The sequence below is a fragment of the Dromiciops gliroides genome, chromosome 4, assembly GCF_019393635.1.
Source record: "Dromiciops gliroides isolate mDroGli1 chromosome 4, mDroGli1.pri, whole genome shotgun sequence".
Taxonomy (NCBI): Eukaryota; Metazoa; Chordata; class Mammalia; order Microbiotheria; family Microbiotheriidae; genus Dromiciops; species Dromiciops gliroides.
In genome coordinates this window covers 486,501,868-486,514,834 of record NC_057864.1, presented here as the reverse complement: position 1 = coordinate 486,514,834, position 12,967 = coordinate 486,501,868, and the positions used below count along the sequence as shown (strand labels likewise).

The 12,967-nt window shown below is 48.0% G+C and overlaps 1 protein-coding gene across 2 annotated transcripts in view; it reads right to left on the bottom strand.

Annotated features, from left to right (window-relative positions):
* Nucleotides 1–12,967, bottom strand: part of INPP5D (inositol polyphosphate-5-phosphatase D) — a 133,700-nt gene that overhangs the window by 46,388 nt on the left and 74,345 nt on the right. For both annotated transcript variants that reach the window (XM_043964523.1, XM_043964522.1), the window contains exons 10-12: nt 7,441–7,547; nt 5,279–5,381; nt 165–361 (exon numbers count right to left, since the gene is read on the bottom strand). In XM_043964523.1, the coding sequence (XP_043820458.1) occupies nt 165–361; nt 5,279–5,381; nt 7,441–7,547 (407 nt within the window). The remainder of the gene's footprint in view (nt 1–164; nt 362–5,278; nt 5,382–7,440; nt 7,548–12,967) is intronic.

Sequence of the window (12,967 nt, the reverse complement as noted above, 5' to 3'; positions counted from 1 at the left end):
CTATCCAGACCCCACATCCTCCATGCTTATCTGTAAGCTTAGAGATTGTCATATTTCTCTGATCTCAGCTATGGATGTTTCTTAGATAACACATTTCCCTGATCTTCACCATTGCCATATTCTCATGACAACCACCAGGGCGATTGATCGGTCAGTCCCCTTACCGTTTTAAAACTGATATCAGTGATTTCCTGCAAGGAGTGTTTCAGAATTTCCAGCCACTCTTTGTCACCCAGGGGATCCTCCTGGGTGCCAATCACATAGATGTCATGGGGAATGTAGTCTGCTGAGTCGTCCCGGGTCTTTCCCTGACCCTTGGAGAGAAACCAGGATGTGATCTTCTTGGGAGGAGGAGCATCACCTTCAAAAGAAAAAGCCCAGACCACGATGAGGGATGGATGGGTCACATCAGTCAGAATTAGAACCAGAGAGTGAAAAAGGGTAGGGTCACATATTCATCCTTAGAGGGAAGTGCACACTGGAAGAGAGGAAGGGGCGGTGGCTCCCTTGGAAGCCTAAAGACCAGGTAGTCCTGGGAGTGCAAAGAACAGCCCTAAACATTTCAAAGCACAGAAACGTTGAGACACATTCTGGTCTGCTCTTAACTATGAAAATGAGCTCCCGTCCAGAAGGCAAGGTGGGCAGGAGCAGGCAGATGAACAAGCAGCCCACTTCTCCTACACAACTGTAAATTTCCCTACAGGAAATGAGTCAATTTCTCTTTTACCCAAAGTGAATAAATCATTTCCCTGGGTGCCCTTTGGAAAGAAGGAGAAATGAGCTGGCCGGAAAACTCCCCAAGTGTCAGAACTAAAGGGGACCTCACATGCTAGCCTATATGCGATCAACAATCCCTTCCATGACATTTCCAGCCAGTGGTCACTTGGTATTTGCCCAAAGACCTCAAGTCTCAGGGATCTTGCTGCCTCCTGAGATAGTCCACTCCACGTTGGCACAGATCTGATAGGAAGGGCTTCCTTATCTTAAGTTGAAACAGTCTTTGTCATTTCACCACACCAAGCAGAACAAAGCTAATCCATCTTCCACAAGCCAGTCACTCAAATCCCTACTGCGGACAGCTTTCTCTTTGTTCTCTGCTCTAACTCAGACTGGTGGCTCTAATAATAACTTACATTTATATGGATTATTAAAATTCCTAAAGGGCCTTTCATCCATGATCTCATTTGATGCCTAATTATCCCACTGGGAGATACCCAGAACAGGTAACACTATCTGCTTGGTAGAGATGAGGGTACTTAGACTCTGGGCTAGAACAGTCATTGATCAGTCAAAATGAAGTGCCTTCTCTTTGCCTGGCACTGCACTAAGCCCTGAGGATAGAGAAAGAGGCAAAGACATTCCAGGAGCTCAAAGAGCTCATTCATAATGTAATGGGGAGGCAGCGAGGAAATGTCTGTATGAACAAGCGACACACAAGATCAACAGGAAATAATTAAGATAGGGAAGGCACTAGAATGAAGAGGGCTTGGGAGGGCTTCCTGGAGAAGGTGAGATTTTCACTGAGATTTAAAGGAAGCCAGAGAAGCCAGGAGGTGGAGAAGGAGGGAATTCTGGGTACCAGGGACAGCCAGAGATGCCCGGAGCCAACCCAGTAAGGGTCATGCCTGTGGAGCAGCCAGGAAGCCAGTGTCCCTGGATCAAAGAGGACATGGTGGGGAGTAAGGTGTGACTGGAAAGGTTAGGAAGGGCTACCAATGCCCAACAGAGCATTTTATATTTGATCCTGGAGGTGATCGGGAGTAACTGGAGTTTGAGGTGGGTAGTGGCGGTGGTGACAGGATGAGATTTGTATTTTAGGAAAATTAGTTGGGCCCGATGGAGGAGGGAGAGATTGGAGGCAGGCAGGATTCCCTCTCCCCCTGCCCCAGCAGGTTATTGCAATAATCAAGGCATGAGGTGATGGGGACCAGGTGGGGCAGTGTCAGAGGAGAGAAGGGGGAGTATTTATGAGATGTTGTAGATGTGGAATATCTAGGCTTTGGCAACAGCTTGTATGGGGTGGGGAGAGAGCAAGGAATCCAAGATGATTCCTAGGTTGTGAACCCCAGGGCCTGGGAGGATGGTTGTATTCTCTACAATGATAGGGAAGGTAGCAGGCAGGGGAGAGAAATAATGTTTGGTTTGGTTTGGGATGTTTTGAGTTTACAATGTCTACTGAACATCTACTTTGAGATGACAAAGGCAACTAGAGAGGCGAGTGTGGTAGTCAAGAGAGAAATGGGGGCAGGAAAGAGAGTTGAGAATCATTAGCATAAAGGTGTTCCTTAAATCCATAGGAACTGATGAGATCCCCAAGTGAAGCAGAATAGAGGGAGAAGGGAAAAGGGCCCAGGCCAGGACTCCAGGGGACACCCACGATTAGAAGGCATGGCCTGGATGACGATTCAACAAAGGAGACAGAGAAGGAGCAGTCAGAGAGGTAGGGGGAGAACCAGGTGGGAGAGGTGTCCCGCAAACCTAGAGAGAAGAGAGGCTGATCAGGGAGGAGAGAGTGCTCAACAGTGTCCAAGGCTGCAGAGAGGCCAGGGAGAATGAGGACTGATCAAAGGCTGTTGGACTTGGCATCTGAGAGATCATCGGTCACTTTGGAGAGAGAAGTTTCAGTGGAATGATGAGGTTGGAGGCCAGACTGCATGGGATTAAGAGAGGAAAGTGGAGGCTCCTATTGGAGCCTCCCTTCTTCAAGGGAGAAAAGATATAGGATGATAGTTCGTAGAGTGGGAAGGATCAGGTGAGAGTTTTATCAGGATGGGGGAGCCATGGGCATGTTTGTAGGCAGAAAAGAAAGAGCCAGTTGAGGAGAGCCTGAAAGTGCAAGGGTAGGGACCAAGCACCTCCCATAGTATTCAGCACAGTCAGGATTTTGAACCCAGTTCCTGTGACTTTGAATCCTGGTAGCCTCTCCATTGTACCACACTACCGCTATAAGGTAGAAGCTATCTCTGCTCACCCAGGAGCCTGGGGAGCATCAAATATGATATGATTGCATTGGTTGGAGGAATTCCCCTCTGCCAGTACAGGTTAGCATCTTTGCTATAACTTATGGGTTTAGAGAGTTACCTAGAACACTAAGGTGTTAAGTGACTAGCTCAGGGTCACACAGCTAATAGGGGTCAAAGGTGAGACTTGAACCCAGGTCTTCCTGGCTATAAGGTTGCCTCTCTGTCTACTATGCTGGGCTGCCTCTTGGTATGATTATGGTATTCATCAAATAGGAGCTTGATAGAAAATAAGATGAGGCTTCAGGAAATCAGCACATTTTTAAGAGAAAGCAGAGCAGTTTAAAAGGAAACGAAAAAGAAAAGAAAAAGGAAATGCAAGTCCCCAGACATCCTGGGTTGGTGGAAGAGAAAGCACAGGCTGAAAATTTGCAGGAGGGCGGAGCTTCTGAATCTTGGAGGGCGTGCCCAGATTCTGGGAGGGGGATCAGAGAGCAGGAGTCAGAAGGATCCTGGAAGGCATTGGGGCCATCCTTGCATATTACAGACAAGGTGTGAAAAGACAAATAGAGTGTTCATGGCAGGAGAAATGTCCCAAATCGGAATGCCTGCAGAAGCACCCAAAGGGTGGTTCAGTGGGTAGAACTCTGGGCCTGGAATCAGGAAGCCCTGAGTTCAAATGGGACCTTAGCCACTCACTAGCTGTGTGACCCTGGGTGAGTCACTTAACTTCTGTTAGTCTCAGTCTCCTCATCTGTAAAATGGGGATAATACCAGCCCCGACCTCGCAGGATTGTTATGAAGCTCAAACAAGATAATGTTTGTGAAGTGTCTCATGCAGAGCCTGGTCCTGGGAGCTGCTACATAAACGCTTGCCCCCTGACCACTTAAAGCAGTGCTGGGCTCCACTCCACACCTCCCTAGAGGTCTTCAAATGGGCTGGACGGCCCCTGCCTGGGGGAGGGGGGGGGTAGAAGGATCCTTGCTCAGGACAGGGTGGACCAGGCAGCCCCGAGGCCCTTCTACCACTGAAGTTCTAGGGGGGATAACAAAGGGTGACTGAACCTCCTCAAAAGCAAGGCCGGCTCCAGGCCTTCGATCCTCTTAATAAGGGAAGATGGTGCCTGGAAGATATGAGGCTTCTCACCAGGTGGGTCAGTGAGAAATGAATGCATATCATCTACTGGTGTACTAGAGAAACCATCCATATATGTAGATATGTATGCATACGTGTCTGCACACACAGACGAGCCCAGACACCCACAGACATGCCCAGACACACCCACGTGCATGGAGACACACACACACACACACACACACACACACACATACACAGACACATGCACAGACACACACAGACACACAGACACCCACAGACATGCCCAGACACACCCACGTGCACGGAGACACACGCACACACACACACCCTTCAGCCCAATGACAGAAGAACACTGCTCTCTCTCTCAAGAAAGAAAATGGGCAGATGGGCTAGGGGGTGACGGAGGGGAAGGGGAGGATGCTGTGACTTCCCGTGGGCTCAGGCTCTCCGGGCCAAAGTTCCCTCCTCTGTTTCTCTCTCCCCTGCGTGTGTTGACTCTGCTTATTAGACTGCACACTCCCTGAAGGCAAGGACTGACTCACTCATCTGTGGTATCCCCAGTACTTGGCACAGTGCCTGGTGCCTAGTAGGCATTTACTACAGGTTTTTTTTCATTCATTCACGGATGAGGAATGGTAAGTAACAGTTTGCTGAAAAGTGTTATATAGTAACAACCACAACAAGCATTTCTATAGCATTAAGGGTTACAAAGTGCTTTGCAAATATGATCTCCTTGGATCCTTACAACTCTCAAAGGCAGGTGCTATTATTATCCCCATCACACAGATAAGGAAACTGAGGCAGGCAGCTATTAAGTGACTTGCCAGCTAGTGTCTGAGCTTGGATTTGAACTCGGATCTTCCTCACTACAGGTCCAGTACTCTCAGCCTGGAAAGATAGGTTGGGGCACAGATTCCAAAGGATTTTAAGTGCCAAGCTGTGCCAAGGTGGGAAGACCGCAACCTCCTAGAGGCACCAGAGACCCCCTGGAGCCCACGGAGCTGGGGAGTGCCGTGGTGCGGCCTAGGATTTAGGAGCCTCCCTCTCACACCTGCTTGGAGGGTGGTAAGACTGGAGGCCCAGAGATCCACCGGGCCATAGCCCCAGGGAGAGGGCCTAAGGGGCAGGGACTGAGGGGGCAGTGACTGTGTGAATGAAGACAGGGGGTGGATACCAGAGATGCTGAACGGAAGCCAGGGCTGTGTGACTGTGGACATACCCATGTTCCAGGTGCCGATGAAGATGGTGATCATGTCGGGCTCAGGCTGCTCTGAGTGCTTGTTCTTCATCTGCTGGAGGAGCTGACAGAAGCCCTCTCTTTTCTAGAGACAGAAGAGCAAGTGTCAGAAAGGTCCCTTTGCTTCCTGCACTTGCTGATGCTCAGGGACACTCACTCAGCCCAGGAGGGGCCTCAGCCCCCTAGGAGAAGAGACTTTTCTTTTCACGGGCCTTTAGGAGGAAAGTCCTTTTCTTGGGGATAGTTCCCAGGTTAAGCCACATAAAAATCCTCTAAAATAATTCTCTGAAGAAAGCGTGATGGGTTGGGGTTCAAAAGATATGGGTTCAAATCCTGCCTCACCTATTTATTTCCTATAGGACCTTGGGCAAGTCATGTTTTCTCCTTACTTTCCTCATTTAGAACATGAAGCTGTCAGATACGGCTGAGAACTCTTCTGGTTCTAAAACCTGTGAAGATGTGATTTTCTCATCATCCCTTCCAGCTCTGATTTCTAGAATCCTCCGACCTGAGGTTTGAGGTCCCATGCCGGACACCTTGATCTGTCATTCACTAGCTGTGTGACTTTGGGAAAGTGATTTCCCATGCCTAGTTTTCAGTTTCCTCATCTGTAAAGGGTCAGGGCTGGAGCTTGAAAGCCTCTCCTATCTCTAAATCTAGAATCTGGTGGATGTGTCTCCATTATGGTGTCGTCTGCTTCCACTGACCCAAGCTGTGGTTTCCTTTTCTTCCGGCACTTGGCCTCTCAGATCTCTACTGTTACTGTTTACAGAGAGACCTTCCACCAGTCACCTTGTAGAGCAGGTGGTGTGAGTATCATGATCCCAATTTGACAGGTGAGGAAACAGGCTCAAGAAGATCAACTGATTTGCCCAGGGACAAAGAGCCACTGAATGATGGAGGTAGAATTAGCTTCATCAGTGGAGGCAGTGTTGTACAGTGGGTAGAACCCTGGACTTGGAGTCAGCGAGATCTGGGTTTGAATCCTGAGTCAGGTACTTACTAGCTGGGTGACCCTTGGCAAGTCTTTGCCTTTCTGTGCTTCAGTGTCCTCATGTGTGACAGGGAGGACACGATGGCCTCTCAGGTCCCTTTCAGCTCTCATCCTATGACCCTGTGACCTCAGGTTTCCTCCCTCACTGGCTAAGCAGTTCTACCTCACTTTCCAGATTTGTGTGAATTAGGAGATTTCAGCCATTTTACAGATGAGGAAGGTGAGGTCCGATGGGTTAAGTCTCTTGTCTAAGGTCACACAACAAAGCAGAGACAGAGCTGGAGCTCGGACCCAGGGCTCCTGATTCTTCAGGGTTCCTCCCACTGCCTGACTCTGCTCTAGGGTTCGTGGCATCTCACTTCTGCTCCCAGACACTGCCACCCCAGCTTACTTCCTTCACGAGAGCAGGGCAAACAGGGAAACTGAAGCCTTCTCTTTTGGAGTTGCTCAGAGGTGGGGACTTCCTGACCATCTCCCTGGCCTCACTTCCCTGGGGCTAAGATGCCTCTGCTCACTCAGCAACATCATCTGGAAGTTGGGAAATGCTCTTAGTAATTCTGGGTGTGAACCACACAGGGATCAAGTAAGCAAACCCTTTCTGAGACATCCCTGAAGAACTTTAAAGGCCTCCAGCTGCAGTCACGAGCAGCATGAGACATAGAACTTCAGAGCTGGAAGGGAACTTTGAAGACCATTGAGACTCAATCCCCTCATTTGATTGAAGAGGAAACAGAGGGTCAGAGAAGTGACTCGTCCAATGTCACAAGGGTAGTAAGTTGCAGAACTAAAATGTGAACCCAGTTCATCAACTCAAAAATCTAGAATTGGAAACAGCTTCAGAAGCCAGCAAATTCAACCCCTCATTTTACCAAGGAGGAAACTGAGGCACAGGGCAGCGAAATGATTGGCCCAATAGCAAATCTGATGCATAGCAAAGCTGATATTTGCACCCTGGTCCTCTGACCCCAGCACTTGTTCACTGCTGTCTTTTAGCCCAACCCTCACTTTACAGGTGAGGAAACGGAGGCCCATAGAGGTGACAGATATGCCCGAGATGGCCTGGGCAATGGCAGATCTGAGATTCAAAGGCAGTTCCCCCGATTCCAAAGCCAGCATTCTTTCCCCTTCATCAGACATGGCACACACCAACCTTTGAGTCAGCAAAGACGTATTCCTTCCTCAAAGTTTTCTCTTTCTCTGTTTCCACCACAATGACAAGCTTGTTATGAAATTTCTGGGACTTGATGAGCTGTAAGACTTAAAAGAAAATAAAGTTTCACACCAGGGTCACTCTGGTCTGGACACAGGACATGCTCACAGGAGGACTGAGGAAGAAAAGTCCTCTGCACCTGAATTCTCTCCTCTCCCCCATGCCCACCCTGGCAAGTTGGTAAAGACCCATTCTCAGAGATCGGCTCCTTCAGACAAGGCTCTGTGCCTAGCTGGAATGCAGGGAAGGGGGAAGCAAGGTAAGGTAGTCATTTCCACCTTAGTATGAGTGAGTTTGTCAGTTACTTTACTGAGAACCAGGGTCCTGCAGTGAGGAATTCTGGGCAGGTAGAGGAGAGCATCCCAGCTTTGGGTAACTGGGAACCAGGTGAGGGTGAGGTGAATGCTGAAAATATCCAGCAAAGATATGGAAGCAAAGTGGGAATGCATCGACGGGCAAATAGCTCAATACACGGCGGTGGTTGTTCAGTCCTTCAGCCATGTTCCATTCTACACAACTTGTCCATAGCGTTTTCTTAGCAAACATACTAGAATGATTTGCCATTTTCTTCTCCAGTGTGTCCCCATTTTGCAGATGAGGAACTGAGGCGAGTAGGGGTTAAGTGACATGTCACAGGGTCACACAGCTACTAAATGTCTGAGGCCAGATTTGAACTCAGATCTTCCTCAGTACAAGTCCGGTACTCTATCCACTGTACCACCGAGCTGCCTCTAAATACATGGTACATGAATGCAATGGAATAAAAAAAATGAATATGAAGAATTGAGGGATGTGATTTTTCCCTTTTGTTCTGATTCTTCTTTCACAACATGACCAATGTGGAAATATGTTCAACATGATTGTACTATATAACCTATATCAGATTGCTTGCTGTCTTAGGGAGGGGGGGAGGGAGAAAAATTTAGAACTCAAAATTTCACAGAAATGAATGTTGAAAACTGTCTTCACATGTAATTGGAAAAAATTAAAATATTATTAAGATGGGGAAAATGCAATATCTGCAAAGTGCAATAAAAAAAAAATTGAGAGAAACTTGGGAAGACTTTTTTAATGAACTGATGAGGAATGAAGTAAGCAGACCAAGGAGAACAATTCTCACAATGATAGCAATAACATTGAAAGACATCAGAACCCTGAACAATTGTGAATTCAGGATTCCTCCTATGTCTTGGCAGAGAGATGAAGGACCACGTGGTAGTAGATAGAGTGCTGGACTTGGAATCAGCTATGTAACCTTTGGTAAGTCACTTAACCTGTTTGCCTCAGTTTCCTCAGCTGTAATGTAAGGAGCTGATGACTTCTAACTCATAGGACCATGTATTTAAAGCTGCAAGGGACCCTACAGGACACCAAGGACTTCAATTTACAGATGAAACAACTGAGGCATAGAGAAGTTACATGACTTTCCCAGGATCACACAGCTGGTTAAGTGTCTAAGGAAGGATTTGAACTCCCCACCCCAAGGCTACTGCTTTATTTACTGCCTTAGGCCACTTCACATTCCAAGTTCTAACTTCCCATACTCTTTTCTTGGGGCAGCCTTAGCCTTCTCTTGCACCCTTCCCACTCAGCAGGAGAAGAGAGGGGGCTGAATCTCCTCACTTTCCAGCACAACATCTGGACTGTCAAAGAGCCGCCCCCTCCCTGCTTTTCATAACTTGTACTCAGTGCTATCCATCTGTAGCTCCTGGCCGACAGCATCACTGCTGCTGTGGTCTACTACCAGCTAGGGCTCATTTCTGCCTTTCTAGATGCCTGTAGCACTTGGCTCACCTGCTTCCTCCATCCCTGGCCCTCCCCGTATCATCCTTGGTTGCCTTGACATCCATGCTGACTCACCTCAGCTCCACTCAGTCAGCCCCACTGGCTTCCCAGTTTCACACCAGCCTGGATCCCCTGACCTCATCACATCTTCTAGTTAGCCCCCTTCCCTGTGGTCCTCTCTGCTCGTTCACATGTATTCCCCTTGTTCAATCTCTGATCCACCAGCTACCCTATGCTTCTATACCCCTTTCTTTCTTCCTTCCTTCCTTCCTTCCTTCCTTTCGCAGGGCAATGAGGGTTAAGTGACTTACCCAGGGTCACGCAGCTAGTTAAGTGTCAAGTATCTGAGGCTGGATTTGAGCTCAGGTCCTCCTGAATCCAAGGCCAGTGCTTTATCTACTGTGCCATCTAGCTGCCCTCCCCCCCATTCACTTTCTTCAGTGAGGCAGCCAAGTGGTCTAGTGGAGGCAGGAAGACCTGAGATTCAATCCTGACTCAGATACTAGTAGAATGACCCTGGACAAGTCACCATTTCTGTCAGCTTCAGTTGTTGTTTTTAAATTTGTAAAACAGGACTAATAATGGCACCCATCTCCCAGGGTTTTTATGAGGATCAAATGAGATGATAGCTATAAAGGTCTTTGCAAAGTCTAAAATGCTATTTTAGTCCTAGCTATATATTGCTTTATACCATCCAACTTGGATAATGTCATGTGCTCTATTCATTCTGCTGGGTGAGGAACAGAGACAATGCCACACAAATCTGGCCCGTGACAAATCTGGGCCAGCCACATTCAGCTGGGGCCCAGCCAATACCCAGAATTCCTTTTATTCAACAATCTCCCATAAGCTCTCCTGCTCTCCCTTATGAGAAGGCGTGTGGCTAAAATGCTGGATTGGGAGGCAGGAAGACCGAGCTTCAAGCTTTGCCCCTTCGACATACGGGCTGCATGACTCTGGGTAAGTCATTTAATGTCATAGTACCCTAGGCAACTCTAAGGCTATGTGTTATGGAAAAGTTGGTCTGCATCCATGGAATGAGCTTCTACACCAGGGACTTGTCTACACTGATGGAATCGTACGTCTGGACCAAAAGAAAGATTCTGTCAGTCACCAAGACTCATCATTTTCATGCCATCTTTGAGCTCGCTTCCTTCTTCCCCCCAATATGGTAAGAGTTGGTCATTACAGTCTTTGTATTTCCAAAACGTCTCCTCTAATGATTTCTCTACTTTCCTATGGCTGTTGCCTTAGTCTGAGACCTCACCCTCTCCTGCCTGTTCAGGGAACAGGCTCCTACCCTGGCCTTCATCAAACCCCTGCCAGGCTGATTTTACTCAAACATCACCCAGTGGATCCTGCAGTGACCTGATGTCACATGGAAGCTTTGGGGGTCAAAACCTACGGAGCCCTTGCTTCCTCCTCCATCATATCTGAGCTCGTCTCAGGTCAGAGGCCTTCCAGCCCCTCAGAATCCTGCCTCATCCTCCCCAGGACAGCCCAGCCCAGCCCAGCCCCCCCTTGCTTCTCAGATTGCTCCATAGCTAAACCTCTGTTGCCTCCCTAGTCTTCAAACACGTCATGATCATTCTTGCCTCTCTCTCTCCTGTTGTCCTCACACTCACCTGGAATTAAAGGAATCAAGGGATTCTAAAAGGTGATGGGAGGGGGCAACTAGGTGGCACAGTGAATAGGGCACCGGCCCTGGATTCAGGAGGATCTGAGTTCAAATCCGGCCCCAGACACTTGACAATTACTAGCTGTGTAACCCTGAGCAAGTCACTTAACCCTCATTGCCACACTAAAAAGAAAAAAAAAAGGTGATGGTGAGTAATGAAAGCATTCCAGGCTTGTGCAAAAGCAGGGAGGTGGAAAATGGGAAGCCTTGCAGCAGGGCAGCAGGCAAGCCAGTGTGGCCAAAAAATGGGGTCTTGAGGAGGACACTGCCTGAAAATGCCTGGAAAGTGGCTTCTGCTTTAGACATATCTATCTCTCCATCTCATAGCCCTGATAGGGTCTCGGCTGGTGCTCTCCACCCACCAGCAATACTTAATCATTATCTGCCGAATGAGTGAATATGTAAAAATTCTTTTTTTTCCCACCAAACTTGTGTCTGCACATTCCTCATCTCATGTGTTTAATTAGGGTGGGTTCAATCCTCAAATATAATAAATAATAATAATAATGATAGTTATTATTATTATTATTATTATTATTAGCTCTGTTCCAGGTACTGTGCTAAGCACTTTATAATTATTTTATTAGTTAGTCCTCACACCAATGTGGGGAGTTGGTACTATAATAATTATCCATGTTTTACAGATGAGGAAACTGAGATAGGCACTGGTAAGTGACCTGCCCAGGATCACACAGCTAATAAGTGTCTGAGACTGGATTTAAACCCAAGTCTTCCTGACACCAGACCTGATGCTCTATCTACTGTACCACCCAACTGTCTGAAGAAAATCCTCTTTTAAACTTTTTTGTAGTTTCACCTAATGAAAAAATTAGGAGGCCTAGATTCCAAAGAGATCAGAGAAATAGGAAGAGACAATATGTACCAAAATATTTATAGCAGCTCTTTTTACAGTAGCAAAAACTGTCATCCCTGCTTCCATTCTCTCCCCACTCTAGTCTATCCTTCGATCTGACCCAGGGGTCCAACCGAGTTCCCTACAGTGCAGCTATGACTAGCTTCTTCTCCACCCCCTCCATTCAAATCAATTCCAGTGGCTCTCATGTCCTCCAGGATCCAAGCCCAAACCCTCTGTTTTGCTTTCCACCCTTTCATAACCTGGTCCTTCTCTACCTTTCCTTCCTTCTTCTACCTTCTTCTCTCCCACTTACTCCTTCATATGATGCCATCTCCCAACTCCAGACATTTCCACTGGCTGTGCCTCATGCCTGGTACTCTCTCCCTCCTCATCTCTGCCTCCGTAATCCCTAAACTTCCTTCAAGTTTCGACAAGAAATCTTTCCTTGTCCTTAATCTGAGTCCCTCCGAGATCACCTCCAATTCCCTCTGCGTGGAGTTGTTTGTGTGTTGTCTTGCCCATTAAGGTGGGAGCTTCTTGAGAGCTGGGATGGTTTTTTACCTCTCTTTGCATCCCCAGTGCTTAGCACAGTGTCTGGCACATAGTAGGTGCTTAATAAATGCTTGCTGACTGACCATAATTCATTAGCACGGTGCCTCTCTCCCTTTATCCTGTGAATCCTGTGAATCCTGTGAATACATGGGGCTTTTGGGGGTGGGGGTGGCCAAAAGTCTCCAGTCTGAGGCCAGCCTGGGGAGGATGCCCTTCTCCAGATAGGGTCCGTCTGCCTCTTGCACCATAGCCGGGAGCCCATTCCTAGATGCGCACCCATGGCTTTTCCAACTTCACAGGACCTGCCAGAGCTAAGCACAGTCTCCAAGATCCAGGCTCCCCTTCCCCAAGCTGAAGCACTGAAGGACAACTTTAGAAGAAGCAGGATATATGGGACCCACACAAAACTAACAAGTACACATTGCATAATGGGCTTAGTGGTGTGGCTGGTTAAATGAGGTGTTTTAGGAGAGTAGAGGAGAGGAGACAAGGGGAGGAGGGGAGGATGGAGGGGAGGGAGGAGGGGAGGGAGGAGGGGAGAGAGAAGGGGAGGAAGGGAGGAGGGGAAGAAGGAAGGAGAAGAGGAGGGGAGGAAG